The 18,113-nt window shown below is 56.6% G+C and overlaps 7 protein-coding genes across 7 annotated transcripts; 3 read left to right on the top strand and 4 right to left on the bottom strand.

Moving 5' to 3' along the window:
* Positions 1 to 89: 89 nt before the first annotated feature.
* Positions 90 to 1,697, bottom strand: SPBR_00506 (unsaturated glucuronyl hydrolase; the record flags this gene model as incomplete). Its single annotated transcript, XM_040758825.1, has 1 exon — positions 90 to 1,697. One exon carries the CDS (start codon positions 1,695 to 1,697, stop codon positions 90 to 92), a length of 1,608 nt encoding a protein of 535 aa, XP_040618851.1.
* A 1,468-nt stretch (positions 1,698 to 3,165) lies between these two features.
* Positions 3,166 to 4,404, top strand: SPBR_00703 (uncharacterized protein; the record flags this gene model as incomplete). Its single annotated transcript, XM_040759022.1, has 1 exon — positions 3,166 to 4,404. The coding sequence occupies one exon, from the start codon at positions 3,166 to 3,168 to the stop codon at positions 4,402 to 4,404; it is 1,239 nt and encodes a 412-aa protein (XP_040618850.1).
* A 710-nt stretch (positions 4,405 to 5,114) lies between these two features.
* SPBR_00995 (uncharacterized protein) lies at positions 5,115 to 5,813 on the top strand (the record flags this gene model as incomplete). Its single annotated transcript, XM_040759314.1, has 2 exons — positions 5,115 to 5,121; positions 5,227 to 5,813. 2 exons carry the CDS (start codon positions 5,115 to 5,117, stop codon positions 5,811 to 5,813), a joined length of 594 nt encoding a protein of 197 aa, XP_040618849.1.
* Positions 5,814 to 6,423: 610 nt separating this feature from the next.
* On the bottom strand, positions 6,424 to 7,330 carry SPBR_00909 (translation initiation factor 4E; the record flags this gene model as incomplete). Its single annotated transcript, XM_040759228.1, has 2 exons — positions 6,424 to 6,734; positions 6,811 to 7,330. The coding sequence occupies 2 exons, from the start codon at positions 7,328 to 7,330 to the stop codon at positions 6,424 to 6,426; spliced, it is 831 nt and encodes a 276-aa protein (XP_040618848.1).
* Positions 7,331 to 8,937: 1,607 nt separating this feature from the next.
* On the bottom strand, positions 8,938 to 10,245 carry SPBR_00659 (uncharacterized protein; the record flags this gene model as incomplete). Its single annotated transcript, XM_040758978.1, has 1 exon — positions 8,938 to 10,245. The coding sequence occupies one exon, from the start codon at positions 10,243 to 10,245 to the stop codon at positions 8,938 to 8,940; it is 1,308 nt and encodes a 435-aa protein (XP_040618847.1).
* Positions 10,246 to 11,540: 1,295 nt separating this feature from the next.
* Positions 11,541 to 13,926, bottom strand: SPBR_00250 (uncharacterized protein; the record flags this gene model as incomplete). Its single annotated transcript, XM_040758569.1, has 2 exons — positions 11,541 to 13,504; positions 13,572 to 13,926. The coding sequence occupies 2 exons, from the start codon at positions 13,924 to 13,926 to the stop codon at positions 11,541 to 11,543; spliced, it is 2,319 nt and encodes a 772-aa protein (XP_040618846.1).
* Positions 13,927 to 16,531: 2,605 nt separating this feature from the next.
* On the top strand, positions 16,532 to 17,533 carry SPBR_00838 (uncharacterized protein; the record flags this gene model as incomplete). Its single annotated transcript, XM_040759157.1, has 3 exons — positions 16,532 to 16,852; positions 16,951 to 17,238; positions 17,366 to 17,533. 3 exons carry the CDS (start codon positions 16,532 to 16,534, stop codon positions 17,531 to 17,533), a joined length of 777 nt encoding a protein of 258 aa, XP_040618845.1.
* Positions 17,534 to 18,113: the final 580 nt, after the last annotated feature.

The raw sequence follows: 18,113 nt of genomic DNA, 5'->3' as shown, positions 1-18,113 counted from the left end.
CTTGGTATTTTTTTGTTTTGTTATTTGAACACGAAAAAGCCATCGCATCTTGGCACCGGCGTTGCTTCTTCTCCCGACCAAAGTCTCATCTACCTAGGCGCGACCTGGAGTCCCATCCGCAGCAGTTGATTGCCAAACTCGAGGAAGTAGTAGTCGGCATACACCAGACCCGTATCAGAGTACCGCACCAAGGCATATCGGTTGTTGTTGGCGGTCGAGTGGCGCAAGATGGCGTCCCACGAGCCGGCTGGAACATGAATGGCGCCCGTGGCGCTGTCGACCGTGAATGCAGCCGCATCCTCGCGGTCCAGCGAGTAGCCCAGCGTGTCGTGCGCGATCCGCAGCGCCGCCACGAGATACCGGCCGTCGTACTCACGCTTGGCATCCTTGGCACCCTTCCTTTCGCGCTCAGCACCGTCCCGCTCCAGCGCCTGGTGCAGCAGCAACAGCCCGTTGGCGGCAACCATGCCGGCCGACGTGTCCCGCAGCGGCTGGCCGTTGCTGTCCTGCTGGTCCGCGTCGTCGGCCACGGGCGCGTCAAAGTCCCACAGCGGCACATACGTGTGCGACGCCGCCGGCGACGCGTCCAGCCGCTGCAGAAAACAATCCGCCACGCGCCGCGTCGCCGCCAAAAACTCGGGCAGCGCCGTCCACCCGTACGTCTGCGCGAACCCCAGCACCGCCCACGCCTGGCCCCGCGACCACGTCGACCCGTCCGCGTACCCCTGGTGCGTCATCCGGTACTGCACGACGCCGCCCGCCAGCGCCGGGTCCAGGTTGGCCACGTGCCACGTCGAGCCGTCCTCCGGCCGCACGAGCGTCCGCAGCACGGTGCGCGCGTGCTGTGTGGCTAGGGCCGCGAGCTGCGGGTTGTTGGTGTGCCGGGCCGCATAGAACAGCAGGTCCATGTTGCACATGCTGTCGACAATGACCAAAAAGTTGCGGTCTGGATTGGCAATCTCATATCGCTTGGAGACGGCGCGGTCCCAGCTGCGGATGGCACCGACGAGGGGGTCGAAGCGGGTGGCCAGGCTGGCGGCGGCGGTCGCGTAGCCGCGCAGACTGACCAGATCGCCCGTCAGCTCCCAGTCCATCCGCAGGGCACGCACGATGAAGCCGAGGTCGTGGGTGTTGGTGCGCGTGGTCTGGGCGTGCAGCGGGGCGGTCCAGCGGCGGCCGAGGGCCAGGAGCTGGGACACAAATTGGTCGGTGGGCATGTTGTTGGTGGAGCCGCCGGGGACGCCGTACTTTATGACTCGTTCGAGGATGCAATACAGACTTGCCGGAAAGAACCCACACGTCCAAAATGCGGCCGGTTTCGGCTGGTAGTGACCAGTGTTCTCGCCCGAGGAAGGAATGTATTCGGGGTAAGTGGAGAGGGTCGGCTCAGCCGCGAGATACGACTCGGCGACACGCCAGATCTTGGCGGCCACATTTTCGGAGTAGAGGCCAGCCAGAAAATCCGACGACAGTGACGATATGGATGTGGAGAACGGAGGCGAGGGCAACACCGTGTTCGCTGTCTCTGGAGACGCTTCTCTGGGAATCTTGAAGTCGACTTGGACGGACGCTGGCAATGGCGTCGAGGCCAGCGGCGGCGAAGACGTGGCGGTCGACAGCGGAGTCGTCAAAATGCCAGAGGCAGAGCTTGAAGAAGATGCTGTTGCCGTGGCCACGATGGGAGCGCTTGTGGCCATGATTGGTGATGTTTTTGGCTGGATGTTGGTGGTAAGTGAGGGGGGTTTGACAAGAAAAGGGGCTTGTCAACAAAGAATAGGTCAGTGTTTTATTGCACTACCGAAGGACAGTGAACAATCTCAGTGAACTACCGTCCTTTTTGGCATTCCGCCGTCTCGACAGCGCCTTTCTTCTCTTCTTCCAACTCTCGGCGTCCGGGCGCAGCGGACGGACGCTGTACAAAGTGCGACGCGAGACGCACAAAGGCGACTAGCAGCCTGTCTCTTGCACTTGTTGCTGTCTCCTATGTCTATTTTCAACCAGTGTTTTGGTCTTTTGTCGTCTGTCACCTGCGTCGCCAGCCCTGCGCCATTCTTTGGGCTTCACCTTGCTTCGTGTCTCTCCTCGTCATGCGGCGCTCCTCATTAATACTCGGTGTTATTCGGTCTTCCTGTTCGTTGTCCGCCAGCCGCAGTCTGTTGTCTGCTGCTGGTTCTCCTCACGTATGCCTCAATCCACGCTCACTTGCTCCTCAAAGTCCGTTCTTGCTATTGAACTAGTTGCCCCATCTTTCATACACCCTCCGTCCCCTCAAGCGCCAAACGGACTGTGGAGCGCCGGGAGAACATTGTCCTTTTGCCTCGGGGTTGATCAGTCTTACGTCTGGATCCATTTTACACATCTTAAAACATCGGACACGCCAAAGCCGCGGGCGGTGATGTGGCCCACTTGGACACAAACGTACGATGGTTACGCACGCCGCACACGGTCCCATAATGTCAATGCAGCCACGGAATGTGAAAATGAGGATCGTTACTGTCAGAAAGAGGAGGCAAACGAAATTCAGATCCTGGAGGAGCTTGACCGAGGAAGTGGGTGTTGCGTGGTCGCCACTTGGACGGCTTACACGCCATGGGTGGATATAGAATATGTTCTTGATATGTTCATAAACATGTTCCTTATATCAGGCGGTGGTGGATTGGGCCGATGGACCGGGCTATTTTGTGGGGCATCGGCGGGCGTGGCCGATAGGCTCCGACACACCTCCAACCGTTCCTAATTGGCAGGTGCGCCAATCTCCAACTACTCCGCTTCGCACCTTCCCGGTAAGCAGCCACCTCTCTACCTTCGTCAAACTTTCCCACCAGTGAGAGTCGTTGGTAGACGTCCTTGCAGTTTGTGTCCCACTTTGTCACAGAAAGGCCGACGCGAAGGAAAGCAACAAAATGACAGAAGAGACGAAGTGTATCGACGGGCCGTCTCACAGGCCGTGACAACGTCCACCGGCCGGATGTCGGCGAACTTCCGCCTGTCGACGGCAGTGTTGCGATGATCAAAAAGGGAAACACCTGCGGAAGGTAGCTCCTTCCTCGCCTGGCCAGCCCATCGACCAGTTCCTTTCCCCGATATCATCGGCAACTTCTTCTCCACCGCCGTTGACTCTCGATACCTCAACTGTCCCATCTACACTGCGACGTATTTTCGATCATGGCCGCCTACATACCCCAAACGGTCACCCTCGACGGCCGGGAGCTGGCCGCCATCAAGGCCCACCTTCACGACGACAACAAGAACGACAGCAACACAGCCCTCCGTGTGGCCCTGGATCAACTGACCACTGAGGCAGACGGCTGGTTGACCCAAGGGCCGTGGTCCGTCGTCGACAAAGCCAAGGCTGGCCCGAGCGGCAACCTCCACGACTACGTCAGCCAAGCACCGTACTACTGGCCCGACCCGGCGCGTGCCAGCGAAGGCGGCTTGCCCTACATCCAGCGCGACGGCCAGAAGAACCCCGAAGTCCTGACCTACACCGACCGCGTCTACGTCGAAAAAGTCTTTCGCTCGGCCTACGTGCTCGCTCTCGCCTCGTTTTACACCGGCAATGCCAAGTATGCCATACACGCGGCGCGCGTGCTGCGCACCTGGTTCGTGGCCCCAGCCACGGCCATGCGCCCCAACCTGGATCATGCACAGCTGATCCCGGGCGTCAACACGGGCCGCGCGATTGGCATCATTGACTTTTCGCAGGCGTACGCCAGCGTCTTGGATGCGGCCATCCTGCTGCGCGAGCAGAGCACAAAAGGCACAAAAGGCACAGAAGACGGGTGGACGGACGAGGACGACGCCGGCTTCCGGGATTGGAACCGCTCGTTCCTCGCGTGGCTGGTCGACGGCGCGTTTGGACAGACCGAGCACGCCGAGCGCAGCAACCACGGCAGCTTTGCGGCCATGCTGGTGGCGACGATTGCTGCGTACGTCGGCGACACGGACCAGGTCGCCCAGGAAGTAGCCCATGCCGCGCACACGCACATCCCGGCAACCATCGAGGCGGACGGGCGGCAGCCGGCCGAGCTGGCGCGGACACGCAGCTGGCACTACTCGACCTTTAACCTGCTGGCCCTGACACGACTGGCCATGGTGGCAGACCGGCACGAAGGCGGGGAACGACTGTGGCCCAGCTTGTTTCCGGCTGTTGAGTACGTGCTGCCGGCCGCGACGGGCGGCCGCGACAAGTGGCCGCACCCCGACCTGCAGTTTGAGCAGTTTGCGGCCGCCGACGTTGTGCGTGCCGCTGCGGCCGCCGGCCACGCCGCGTCGCAGGCGGCCGTACCGTTGCTGGCGCTGCCGCCCGACGGTGACATGTGGCCGTTGCGTCCAGCACCAGAGCAGCTGGACCCGGTCAGGGCGCCAGGACAGACGCCGGGAGCAGCCAAGCCGGGGCAGTAAGGGCAACAAGAGTGTACATAGCAGGAAGACGCGCTACGGTCAACGTAAACATAAAGAGTGAAGAGAGTTAGAAATTAGGAACAGAGGGAATAGATGTCTCCGCGGGCCGGTCTTGCCAGCTATGAGAAAAGACGGCGGTTCGACCCAGACGGAGGCCTTCAAAGAAGAGTAAAGACCCAGCGTTTTCATCTTGCTTCACTGTCCACACTTGCACGCTGTGGGGGCGAATCGGTGATTCTGTCTTAAACGGCAAGCTCTAGCTATTTTAGAAGCGGGTGTACGAAGGTGTGTAGTTGTGATGAGAGAAGAGGAAGTAAAACGAAGAACAAAAGAACAAAAAAACCAAAAAAAAAACCAGACAATACATAATGAGCATATGCCTCCTTACCTTGTGTTGCCGCTGCCATCATGAGAGTCATTACAAACAACTCGTTGGCAACGGCAACGTCAACGTCAACGCGTGGGATAGTTTACAACACACCCAAGAAACCGAACGTGTTTGGTCGTTGAAAGAGGAAGAAGAGATTTTTTGCAGTGGACACTGCAAAATTTCAAACCATTTAATCTGCCTGCAGAATTAGATAATCATCTGGCACGTGATGGCGTGTTGCCGTTCTCGGCTCCACTCTTTGATTTGCGCGTCACCCCATCCTTTGCCTACCTTCGTAACTTGTCACTTAACCTGCACCCTTGACACTCCAACACCAGCCATGGTACGTATGCTGCCAGGATCCTGCGCATGCCCACGATCGATGCTGACTGATACCCTCCCTCTCCAGCCTCCCAAACGCAAAGCCTCGGCGTCTGCCGCTTCCTCTTCAGCGACCGCCGCCGACAAGGACAAAGCCCCTCGCCCTTCCAAACTCGCCCGTGAGAACAACATCTCCGCGCAGGAAGAGGCCGAGATTCGTGAGGCCTTTGGCCTTTTTGCCGAGCCCATGGACGGCGAAAAGGACGGCGTCCTCCCGATTGGCGATCTGCGCCGCGCCCTCATCGCCCTTGGCATCCCGCCTGCCTCGCGCGCCGAGCTCAGCGAGTTTGTCGGCATCCTCGACCCGGACGACGAAGGGTTTGCCGTCTACCCGTCCTTTGTGGCCATCTGCGCCCTGCAGATGCGCGCGCGCGCCGACCGGACGTCGCGGGCCGAGCAGGCCCAGGAAGTGGACGAGGCGTTCAATCTCTTTGTGGGCCACGGCCAGTCGGCGGCGGCGACGGCGACGGCGGCGACGACAGGTGACATAATTACTGTAGCGCACCTGCGACGGATCGCGGCGACGCTCAAAGAGGAGGTGGCCGACGATGTGCTGCGCGACATGGTGCTGGAGGCCAACGGCGGAGCGGGCGTGACGGCCGGCGTGGACCGGGACGCCTTTGAGAACGTGATGCGACGTGCGGGTGTCTGGCGATGAGGCATGTCTAGAAGCGGGGAATGAAAGACAAACCCGTGAAGCGACAATCCTGTCTCTGTCGAAGACAATGGCAACGGACGATCGCGCATGGCGTGCGAAAAAGCTGCGTCGACAACGCGACCCGGCAGCGGCAGAAGGTGCCATGCTGGGCGACGAACAGACCATCGTCTCACTGCATCGGGTGGATTGATAGGGACGGCCTATCTGAAGACAGGCCTACGAACCCGACGTCACCTCGACATACAGCACCGCGCCAAGTTGAGGACGCACAAACACACTGGTGTAGGCATTCCTGACGTTGCCTACCACGTGGCTGTTAGCACAAGACATCCGGTCGCAAAGACTGGATGGCTGATGGAGGCAAAGAGCAAAGGTGCGAGGAAACATCACTCCATTGTCGTGACAGACTGGGAGAAAACCAAAGGCAAAAAGTAACGCCATGAATGTATGCTAGGAAATAATGACATAACGAGAACTGGTAAAGTGGGCAACAAACAAGAAGCTGCTCCGGCGTATATAGTGAATAATGCAGAAATGACAAAGATCTAACGAATGTCCCAAGTGTATATACCTCGCCTCGCCCGCTTTGGTGCCATCTGTTGTGAGAGCCCTACGCCTCGGCGGCGGCCGCTGCCTCCTTGGCCGCTGCCGCCTCCTTGGCTGCCGCCGCCGCCATTTCGTCGCGCTTCTTCTGCGAGTCGAGCACAGCCTGCAGCTCGGGCGGGGCCTTGAAGCCGGCGTGGTCCGAGTGCTTCTTGTAAAAGTAGCCGTCGGCCTTGGGCCTCAGCTCGGCCGGCAGCTCCTCGAGCACGCACGCGAGCAGGTTGTCGACGGATTTCTGCTTGGACGACTCGCGGTGCCAGATGGAAATGAGGTGCGAGTTGAACCGCACAGACAAGCCCACGCCGCAGATTGTGTCGCCTGGGTGGAAGAGCAGTCAGCCGGGTGTAAACACAAGGAAAGAATACGGTATGGGCCATGGCTGGGGGAGGCTCACCCTCGTCCAGCACGCTCTGTAGCTTCTCACCAATCGCCAGCAGCTGGATGCGCGTCCAGACGTCCGGGCCGATGCTCTTGGGCACGCGGAACGTCCAGCTGCCGCCGTTGATGTTGCGGCGGTCTTCCCAGATGGGGCGGAACCCAGACTTGAACAGGTAGATGGACTCGCGCATCTTGATCTGGTCGACGGGCGTGTTGTTGGCATAGCGCCAAAAGTCCTGGACAGACTCGATCTGGGCGCCCAGCTGCTCGAGCTGGGCCTGGTAGTTTTCTTTCCTCTCGTCCTCCTTGTTTCCATTCTTGCCCTCCCCGGCGCCCGCCTCCTTGCCTGGCCGGTCAAAGTAGACATTCCAATAGTGCTGGGTGGGCAGCGCGCGCATCGTCTTGAGAAAGTTGCGCTTGGCATCGTCGCGCTGCTCAGAGGGCGTCGTGACGCCACCCGGCGAGTTGGGGTCGGCGGAGGAGCTCTTGGAGAGCGAGGAGAGGCCGCGGGTGAAGAGGGTCGGACGGGCTGCCATTGTGAGTGTGCGATGGGGTTGCGGTCGGTAAGTATGACGAGGGAGGTCGGGTCAAGATGAGGGAATCGAGTACGAAAAGAAAATAAATTAAAGAAATAAAAAAGTGAGAAGTCTGTAGTCTCCGAAATAGGCGCCGTAGATGGAGGGGTTACAAAAGGAGACCGATGCGCAAGGCACTCGCTTCTGGTTGGACAGGGCGGACAGGGTTCGGGCGGAAAGGAGGCTGGCCGAGAGACAAAGGACGAGATGGTGAGACGAGAAGAAAGAGAAAAAGAAAGAAGGTCAAAGTGAAGGTGAAAAAAGGAGAGAAAGGAGATAGCTATGACGAACGTTTTAGGCAAGACCAAAAATACCAAAGAAGGAAACCGCAGCCATTCGCATCCGCGCGCACCTGCCTCGTCACTCCTCTCCGTCCGTCCCTGCCCCTGTCAACATCCCATGCCCCGAGCTGCGTCGCTCCTTCCTTACTTCAAGGTACAGTACCTAAACGCGGATCTCGGAATGAAACCTCAAACCAGATGAAAAGGACATAATGCTCGCTCGCCATACATATCGTTAGGCCGAAGCTCTGCTGAGCTTGCGACAGTCCACCAGCTCGGGGGGCTCTGAAACAGAGGGGCCGACCCGCCCATATCACTTCTGTTGACGAGGGGTCCAAGACATCGCGATTCAACCACTGCAAAAGGTGCAGCGAAGCGCTGTGGAATGGCACTAAAACGGCGAAATGGGGGACCAAACAGCGCTAGACAGGGCGCTAGCTGGAGAACACGCGCTGGGCCGCTGCAACTAACTCGAAAAAGTCGAGGAAAGAGCGCTGGAATTCAGAGAGGCCACAACGACTGGCTAGGAGCATTCCCCACGGCACCCTGAAAGCCCCACTGAGGGGATTCTCCACTGTCTGTCGCATCGTGTTTCGGGACGACAGTCGTGTAAGCCGTGGTGGGCACGTGACTCTAACGGCACATTACCAACTTCATCGCATCACGAAAGAGAGAGAGATGATGGCACGGGAATACAGGGCATGAACCTAATTTTCTCGTGGATCGTTATGCAGCTATATAACTAATGATTTTGTATTTATGTACTCTTCTTTCACTTTTTTGGTGGTAAGTTTTGTTTTATTTTTGTTTTTTATAAAAAAAAAATATTGTTTCGATACATCTAACCTCTTTTGGTATTTTCTTCACCATTTTCTTACATTTTTTGCCTCACGGACATTTAGTATTTTATAAAATCAAGCCAGGTCTCCTTTCCTTCTAGAAAAACGAGACAAACCTATCCAAAAAGGAAATTAAACCAAAGTAAATCAAAGTAAACCAAAGTAAACCAAAGTAAACCAAAGTAAACCAAAGTAAACAAAACTAAACCGAAGTAAACCGAAGTAAACTAACGTAAACAAAAGTAAAGAAAGTAAAGAAAGTAAAGAAAGTAAAGAAAGTAAAGAAAGTAAAGAAAGTAAAGAAAGTAAAGAAAGTAAAGAAAGTAAAGAAAAGTAACGAGTAACAAAATTGACAGAAGTAGCAAGTAACAAGTAACAAAAGTAAAGAAAGTAAAAAGTAACAAAAGTAAACAAAGTAAACAAAAGTAACAAAAAAACATTCGCCGCATCAAGGGCGGGAGCCAGAATACTGAGCAAGAAGCTTCTTTTGGTCTCGAATCTCCTTGCGCTTGTCACGCTCACTAGGTACAGGCTTTGGCGGGTCCCTGGGACGACCAACGCCGGCCATTGCAACAATTCCGATATAGTCGTCGTCCGACGAGTCGGAGTCGTCGCCAAACATACTGGACGAAGGCGCCTTTTTCGCAGGCTTTTTCGTAGGCGTTTCCTCGGAGGGCTTCTCAGGGGCCTCCTTCGAAGTCTCCCGAGAGAGCGTCTTGGGAGTCTCCTTTGACGTCACCACAACCACCGGGTCAGGAACCTCCTTTGACGCACTCTTTGCATTCGCCGAAAAAGCCTCCGACGCTTTCATAGGCGATGACAGCTTTGGCGCCTTCCGGAACGTCTCCTGGCAGGACTTCTTGGAAGCCTCCGAGGAAGAATCTTTGTAAGAACCGTGGAACGGCTTCGTCGGACGACCCTCGAACAGCTTCGCATGCGGGTGCTCTGGCGCCTCCTTCTTCACCATTACACTGTCCTCAGTGCGCTGTGTTTTCACGCGTGCCGTCTTGGCCATATCTGGCCCCAAACAAGCCGCTGGCTTAGTAACAAGCGACAGCCTAGGCTTTTTGGCGAGCGGAGCACCATGGGGCGTCTTCTCGTCCTCCACCATAGCGTCCCGACCACAAGGGCGCTTGGTTGAGGTAAAACGTGACGCTTGGCGGAGGACGGGGTTGGTCAGCCCCGTCAGGCGGTAGAAGTGGTTCAGAAGCGCGCGCGTCATGCGCATTTCGGCCGTTCTCCGCTCTTCTGGGGCGGTGCCTTCGTCATCCACACTCGCCCTGTAGTGCTCGTACGAGGCGCACCGCTCGTACATCCAGCCGTCCAGTATGCCCTCCAGGCCAGGCGCGTGGATCATGCGCGCATACCGAGCGAGGTCGGCGGCGTGGCCCATGCGGTTTTCGCAGCAGGCATGTGCCACGACCATGCGGCAAAGCATGACGTGCAGGTCTTCCAGACCGGCGCGCATGTGCTGAGGAAGCTGGGCAAACGCCAAGACGACCTTTCTCTCCGAGCAGACCACGTCCCGTGAGCACGCAAAGTCCCTGTACAAGAAGCTCTCGAGGAGTTGGCGCTCAACGATGGCCTCGGAGGCGTTCTGAACACGTGAGTCGATCATCTTGCGTGCACAGACAGGCAGCGTAGACACTGTCTTCCGGCTGGGTGGCGGGATGTACAGGTTTGAGGACGCCGGCGGATCCCACCACCACTTGGGATACAGCCGGGGATGTGTGTTCATCAACATAATGGGAGGCATGATGACGAATCTGTGAATTTGTTAGTCAAGTAATCAACTGTGGGGGATGATCGATGTCGAGGACGAGATGAGAGCAGTAAATCAATAAAGTGCAAAAAGGGCAGAAGAGAAAGTGGACAAGAATGGAAGACGGGAAGATGGGGTGAGGATGTGTGTAGGAAAAGAAAAACGTACTGTTTGTTTTGAGTTCTTTGCTGAACAAGAAAGAATGTGAGGGTTTGCAAAAGTGCGATTGAGTAACACTTTGAAAGCGAAGATGTGAAAATACTCTTGGGAGCAAACTTTGTTCTCAAGAAGACTGAGCATGCGGATGAAGGAGGAGACGAAGACTGCAGAGACGAGAGGAAGAGGCCGGCCTTTTATGCACAAAAAGATTGGCGAGAGAAGGTGAAAGAAGGAAACAGAGCGGATGACTCCTTTGGTATGTGTAAGGCCCTGTTGGTGACGATGTCTGGCTGTATTTTATGTACTTTTGCAAGGAAAAGGGCTTTGAAGCTACTCGATGAGACTTGCGAGAGCTGGTGACGCGTTGTGCACACTTGTGATAGAAAGTAGAGCGTAAGCACTCCTTACTTTTACTATAAACGTACATGTGTCGTCATATACAGTCAGGCTGTCTGCTGCTGGATTCTCTTCGAGTCATTTGACGCCGCAGATCGGAGCACGAGTGCGAATCAGGACGATGGCCCGTAATCAAAACACACCCCTTTTGTTCTCTGTGCTTCCAAGGATGACAAGCAACCAGCTGTAGATAGTTATGCCTTTGATTCTTAGTAGGAGACGAGAAACGAGCCGCGTGCATCGTGCCTTCCTCGTGCACATGTGCAGTTGCCGCTTTTCGTTTTGGCACTAGGCTGACATCGTGAACCAAACAAATTACCCGATTAGGAAATGGCCTTGTAAGCCAACAACGCGCACACGGCAAGCTCATTGGCTCATTGGCTCATTGGCTCATTGGCTCATTGGCCCGCCACTCCAAGGGCGAGAACACTTTGCCACGATCGTTTTGCAGACAGATTCATGTGAAGGTTTGGAAGAACATGTCGAACTTGTCGAAGAAAAACGGCATCTTCATCTTGTGCATTTCACACATTCTCAAAGTAAACAAAGAAGACCGTTTGATTTCGTTATGCGCCCAAAAGCCGTACGCTGTAGAACAATGTAAAAGAAAAACACAGAAACGAGGAGAGAACAAAATAAAACCAATGACAAACTCAAAAGAAAACCTTGGCCGTGATCCATGCAGTCCCCAGTCCTTCCATGCTTCATGCTCGTCGCCTCACGCGCACTCGCTGCTACACATTCACCCTCGGCGCCAGGGGAGGCCGCCCCGCAGTCGTCCCCAGGCCAGGCTCGGCAGAGATGAAGCGCTGCTTGTCGTCGCCAATCTTGCGGCGGAAATTGCCCAAGTCGGACAGCAGCGACTGCATGTACTCTTCCATGTCGTCGCCGTAGTCGTAGTCGTCGCCGTCGCCGTCCTCTTCGCCAACGTCCTGTTCGTCGTCCTCGTCATAGTAGGCCTCGTCCACCAGATTCTCCTTGTCGGCCGTCTTCTTGGGCGAGCCCTTTGCCGTCTCGTACCCATCGCCCTCGCCGCCTGCCTCCAGCCGCTCCTCGACAAGCAGGCCGCCCGGGTCGAGCGACATGCGCAGCCGCCGTCCCCCGGCACCGCTGCGCCGCCGGTCGGCGCCATGGGCGTCTTGGAAGAGACTGCTGCGCCGGCGCGAGTCGTCTGGATCGATGCCCACGTGGGCCAGGGACGGCGACGGCGTGACCGCCGGGATCGGGTTCTTGAGCGAGTCGACGGCCAGCTTGAGGTGCAGGCGCAGGGCCTCGTTCTCGGTCTGCAGCCGGCGGATCTTGCCCTCGGCCACCAGCGCCTTCTCCTCCATCATGCGCTGCATCGTGGCGACGCGCGTCTGGTACGCCTCGAGCCGGGCCTCGCGGGCGGCGTCGCGTGCTTCGCGGGCCTCGTGCTGCTGGGCGTGCTGGGCGGCCTGGGCGGCGTCGCGCTCCCAGCGCTGCGAGTAGTCCGACACCGACAGCTGCAGGCGGCGAATCTCCTCGGCCATGGCCGCCATCTGGGCGTCGCGCTCGGCCGTCGACATGCTGTCCTGGTTGACCACGGCGCGCGTGCGGATGCGCTTGGCCTGGTCGGCGTAGCGCAGCGTCGACAGCGTCTCGTCGTAGTCGCCCGGCGCAATGCAGGCAATCATGGCCGTCTTGGAGTTGCCGCCCAGCGAGTCCTTGAGCAGCCACGTCAGGATGGAGTCGCGGTACGGCACGATCTGGTCGACGCTGCCGGCGCGTGTGCCGCGCGCCGGCTGCCGCGTCTTGCCCTTCGCGGCGGGGCCCCCGCCCTTGCGCGGGGTGCCGCTCTTGGGATCGGCCAGCGCCGCAATCACACGGCCCAGCGTCGTGAGCGACTTGTTGATGTTGCTGCCCTCCCGCAGCCGCTGGCCGGTCGCCTCCGTGGCCTTGGCCCGCTCGCTGCCCGCCAGATCGACCAGCCGGATGCGCGAGCTGCGCTCCGTCGTCTCGTCCGTCTCCATGTCGTGGTGGATCTGGCGCAGCAGAATGGTAAACACGGCGTGGCTGCGGCTGGACGTGTCGTTCATCTTCGTAGAGGCCACGGTGCGGGACCGGTCGCCCATCTGCATATAGCGCAGGATCTCGTCGAGGCTGCGCACGGGCACCTCGGTCAGGTCCTTGACGTACGGGCCCTCGGTCGGCGACTCGCGGATCTTGAGGTAGTACGACGGCTGCGCGGGCGCGACGGGGACCAGCAGATCCCGCACGTGCTCGTTGTACACCTCAAAGTAGGACACCCGCACGTTGTAGGCAATGTTGGGCGTCTCGCTCTGCGCGGCGGCGATGCGCTGGAACAGATCCTCGCAGGTGCGCGGGATCAGGCCGGGCTCGCTGGGCGTGCCCATCATGGTGTAGCTCTTGCCGGAGCCCGTCTGCCCGTAGGCGAAAATGCACGTGTGGTAGCCCTCGAAGTTGTGGTCGAGAAACTCTTCGCCCAGGCTGTTGTACACGTCTGCCTGCTCTGCATAGTGCTCGTCGTCGCGCGAGTGGCTCCAGAACGAGTTGTCAAATGTAAAGGAGCGGTCTTCGAGGTTGGCCCGGCGGCTGGCGGCTTTGGCGAATCCGGCGGTGGGCGTTTCGGCGCGCTCGGCGGATGCTGGGGCCAGAAGCGTCGTGGCCTGGGTCATGGGGTTCATTTGGATGAGGCATGGTGTGTTTTTCTCGATTTCTGCAGGGCGTCTGGCGTTAGTCACGATCAAATCACAGTGCGGAGAAGAGGGCACAAAAAAACGCACCGCGCGGGAGAAAGGCGCGGACGCGGACGACCACGCGCACATTGCCGCCGGGATCCATCCGGGCGTGTGGCGGCACGGTGCCGTCGCGCGAGCGCAGGGAAGGCGTCGAGGCCGAGGAGCGGACGGCGCGCACGGGTGTCGCAGAGGCCATGGCGATACTGGTGGTGGTGTTGATGTTGTTGTTGGTTGTGTGGCTGCTGGTACGAATGGTGTCGTCGTCTGCCTTCACGTCAATCTCTGCAGGCGGCACGGCAGCGGCGCCGGGCATCAGGCGGGGCTCGGCGGAAATGCCAATCAGCGTGTCGACAATGTCGTTGGCAACGTCTCGAAACCGCAGCTGGCGCGATGAATGCATCGAGGGGAGGAGAGAAGAGGCGGAGACAGCAAACGACAGGACTTGGAAAATAAAAGCATATTCCGTCGTGGGAGAATGGCGCCAACGAAGCCCACTTCTTGCTCGAAGAGGAAAGAAACGTCGTCACTCGGCAGCAGATGGAGCAAAAAGTGGCTCTTCGCTGGCGAGATAAAGTGGCGAGCAGGCATGGATAGGCGGCGCACTGGAGTGTAGATGGATTAGCTGGTGGTGCGTGCATCGCCCGCCGTATCCACATGTGGTTTATTGACATCCGTTGCTAGGGTGAATGGATTATGTAATGGTGGTTGTGACACGCTCATTGTGATTGGCTGTTTGTTTGTCTTAGTTGGATCATAATAAGTGGGTGCGTCCCGCGCCGTCGCCAGCCCGCTGTAGCCCACTGTAGCCTGCTGTACCCACTATATCTGCCACTGTGCGTTCCAGATCGAAATGCTCGTCGTCTTCATCTCGATTCACCGTCTGCGAACATCGGCGAGAACAATGTTGCATTCGGAATGTATATGCGTCTTCGAGAAGACACTTGGGGGATCCATCGCCTCCACAGTACCTTGACCTGGAGGCGCGTCGCAGCCAAGAAGAAGCTGCCTCAGATTCTACCTGCCGGACTTTGTCACTTGTCGCTTTTCACATAGCGTCTCATTGGCCGTCTCCTTTTTCTCTCTTTACATTTGTTTCTGAGTGTTCTTGGCTGTGTTGCGGCCTGTCGCGGGCGCCGCGGTTCTTGGCCGGCAGTTTGATCAGCCGCCTGTCGATGAAATGTCTTGGAGGGCCCTCTTGGCTGGGCAAATGGGGTCCAAGCCATGCAGCGAATAGGGCGCTGGGCAGTTAAATGTTCGCGGAGACGGCTGTTGCGAGATAAGAGACGCCAGAGCCGAGAGTATGACTGAAGAAATGACACAGGAAAAAGGAGGGTGTGTATGCACATTGTAATTCTCCGAGAACGAGTCGATCTGGATCTCGAACGGTTGTGGCAGTCGAACGCTCCTTTTGTGTGGGTGTGGTGGTTACTAAGATTTACATCGATATCACCACTGGACCGGTTTGCTTCTCTCCTTCTCGCCGTCTATTAATTCTTCCCTCACTTTCTTCACTTCTTGTCCGCTTTTCACTCAATATTTTATTTCCCCATGACTGTTCCTCATAACTGTTGATTGTGCTTTTCCATTCCCATTTATCTCAAGTCTTTTGCCAGACTCTCTCGTAACCCCAAAACGCTTGGCGCAGGGCTTGGCCTAGGGCTTGGCTGAGTCTCAGAGACGTCTCTTATCCACGTCTTGTTTTACGGCAAACGGTCTCTACCACGCTGCTCTTCACCTAATTTTTTTTATTTTTATTTTTTATTTTTATTTATTTTTATTTTCGTTTCTCACCTCTCTGACAATGACCCACCGAAACCAACTACCAACGCCCATCAATCAGGAGGGTTCAGAAAACGGCCAAAAAAGGAGAAAGAGAATGCGGGAACAGCGAGGTTACAGAACGAAGACAGGGTACGAGAGCGGTCGAGGCCGTTTGACAAGGCAGAGCCAAGAGATAGACAGGCCAAGTGGATGTGTATTTTGTCGTTTCCCAGCCTCGACCTAGCCAAGCTGTCGACTGCGTTATGCCGTCTCTTGTCCCCTTTGCTTATCTCTGTTATGCCTTTTGGCTTCTCCTCTTGGCCAACTCTTGTTTGTTTCCAAGACAAAATAGTAAAAGAATTAAGAAAATCGAAAAAAGGAGACGTGGGTGAGGACCGCAAAGCCCTCGCCGTAAAAGAGACAGCGCCTGCCAAGAACGAGCGACGAGACCTGACCCATGCACAAAATGTCGTCGAACCTCTCTTGGCAGTGTCTTGAAGCAGGATGCTCTGTGCCTGATGCGCGGTCTGGATGGGCACCGGTTCACAGCGTGAGCCTCTCTCTGAACCCTTGTACTGGCCCTGGTGCCTAATATTTGTCAACGGGAGACGGTGTTGGTCTAGCCCTCTGTGTTTCGGGAGTTTCCACACGAGCAGAGGGAGGAGGGAGACGAAGAGAACACACGCCAAGACGGTCACGTACATCGTACGCAGTATTCTAGACGCTGTAGAGCTTGGCGATGCTTCAAGACTGGAGAATGCACTGGCACCGTTGCTGGCCTCGAAGCAGGCAGTCTGGCGCACATCCGTCTTGGCTTAAACAGCAGAAACGCACCGGCCTGTGGACTCGGCCCCTTTTGCTCGACTCCATGGCTCAGTGGTTTTGCGTCTCAAAGATACAAGGCCAAGAGGTAGGAGGTAGAGAGTCTCGTCGGGCAGAAATAGAATCCTTGCCCATCGCAATGAAGGTATATAGGGAGGTTGACCCATCGTTTGTCTTCATTTTCCTCCTTTTCTTTTCTTCACCAGCTGTGCTCGTCCAGACATTCTACTCTCTACCATTCTTTTTCATTCTCTTTTCTCTTTTCTTCACTTCTTCAGTCGCTGGTCGTCACCTTTTTAACTGTTTTATTATTTCCACTTTTGTTTCCTTTAGTCGTTTACATTTTGTCAATTCTTTTGCAGACACACACACACACATATCTCATTCATATTCGTCCACTCTCACATCCCTCCTCCCGCATCATGGTTCGCTACGCGTACGCATTTGTCGCCATGGCCGGCCTGGCCTCGGCCCTGCCCCTCAACATCAACCTCGGTGCCTACTCGCCCGCACTGGTGGTCGGTGATGGTGAGATTAGCTTCGGCGGCGAGCAGGACGTGTCGAAACTGATGAACGTTCTCGAGGGTGCTGCTGTCAACACGGCCGCCACCGTCGCCAACAACGCCGCCAACAACGCCGCCAACGGAAACACTGCCACCTCCACCACGGTCAACAACGAAGTGCCCGTCCCGTCGGCTGCAGGCACCACAAACGCCGCCGCCTCGGATCCCCTCGTCGAGCAGGTACGTCGTTGTGTACCACAGGGGATACAAGTGGCCAATGCCTCTGCTCTTTGTATCCCGCTAACAAGAATTAGGCCCAGCAGATTGCTAACCTCCAGGGTCTCGGCAACAAGAAGGAGATTGCTCCGCGCATGCAACTGGTCGATGCCGCCGACGACGAGGACGACGACGGCGACGACGCCGCCGCGGTCGAGAAGCGTGACCTGGCCGGCTTCGACCGCGCCCTGACCTATGCCGAGGCGGCCCTCACCAAGGGCCCCAAGGTCCAGCTCGGCACCGGCAAAGAGGGCTCGGGTGTCGGCATCATCGTCGACAACACCCCTTCCACGGCGACGGCCGCCAAAGCCGCAAAGCGCGATGTCGATGGCGACGCCTCCCCGAAGCGGGTACGCGCCAAGGTGACCACCATGTACGTCCGCTCTGGCATTCCGGCTTGTGAGTCATGACCTTTTAGAGGCGCATGGAAACCCCCTCGGCAAATTGCTGACTTGCGTCGTTCATACAGCCCTTCAGAGTAAGCGCGATGAGACGGTCCCCCGGTCTGTCTCTGGCATTGTTGTTCCGCCAACTGCTGCTTCCGTGTCCCGTCGTGATGCCATTGATGCCGTCAACCTGAACGTTGATGGTGACCAGGGTCTGACCATGACCTTTGTCGAGACGGTCGAGGACGACGACGAGTAAAGAGTCCGCAGTAGAAATTAGAACGGACGGAGGTCCCAGGGAATAGGACGTAGATATGATTTAGGCGTTAATTGTGTGTCATGTGCTCGCGTTTTCGTTTGCGTTTGCGGTTTGTTTGTGTTTTTTTTGTTTCTGCTTTTTGCTTATAACAGTTTCGGATTGTTCCGATAGAATGAAACAAGGGCCAATGGAGTATGGATTGGACGGGTTCTAGAAATCAAATTGGTTAGCAATTCGAAAAGGGGAAAACCCACAGAGCCCATTTTCACCGCCCATAACATGAAAGAAACGGGTTCAGACTTGTGCTGTCTGATCCGAGGTCTGGGCGGGACTTGGCAGATCTCGGACGATTAATGCAGCGTGTGGGCGACGTACACTGTGCGAATCCAAGAAAATTCAAAACCAATCGCCCTCTGATTCGACGTACACAGCCGACACAACCAGCATTGTAAAACATGTTTGTGATTATACCGCATAATGCAAATATATCGCCCAGAAATGGAAATAAGAAAAGAAGAAAAACAGAAAAGGAAGAGAAAAGAAGAAGAAAAGACATGGAAACAGGCAGATGACAAAAGTA

This window comes from Sporothrix brasiliensis (genome assembly GCF_000820605.1).
Source record: "Sporothrix brasiliensis 5110 chromosome Unknown Cont19, whole genome shotgun sequence".
NCBI classification, from domain to species: Eukaryota; Fungi; Ascomycota; class Sordariomycetes; order Ophiostomatales; family Ophiostomataceae; genus Sporothrix; species Sporothrix brasiliensis.
Note: the sequence above shows the minus strand (reverse complement) of the source record. Positions and strands in the feature narration are given on the sequence as shown.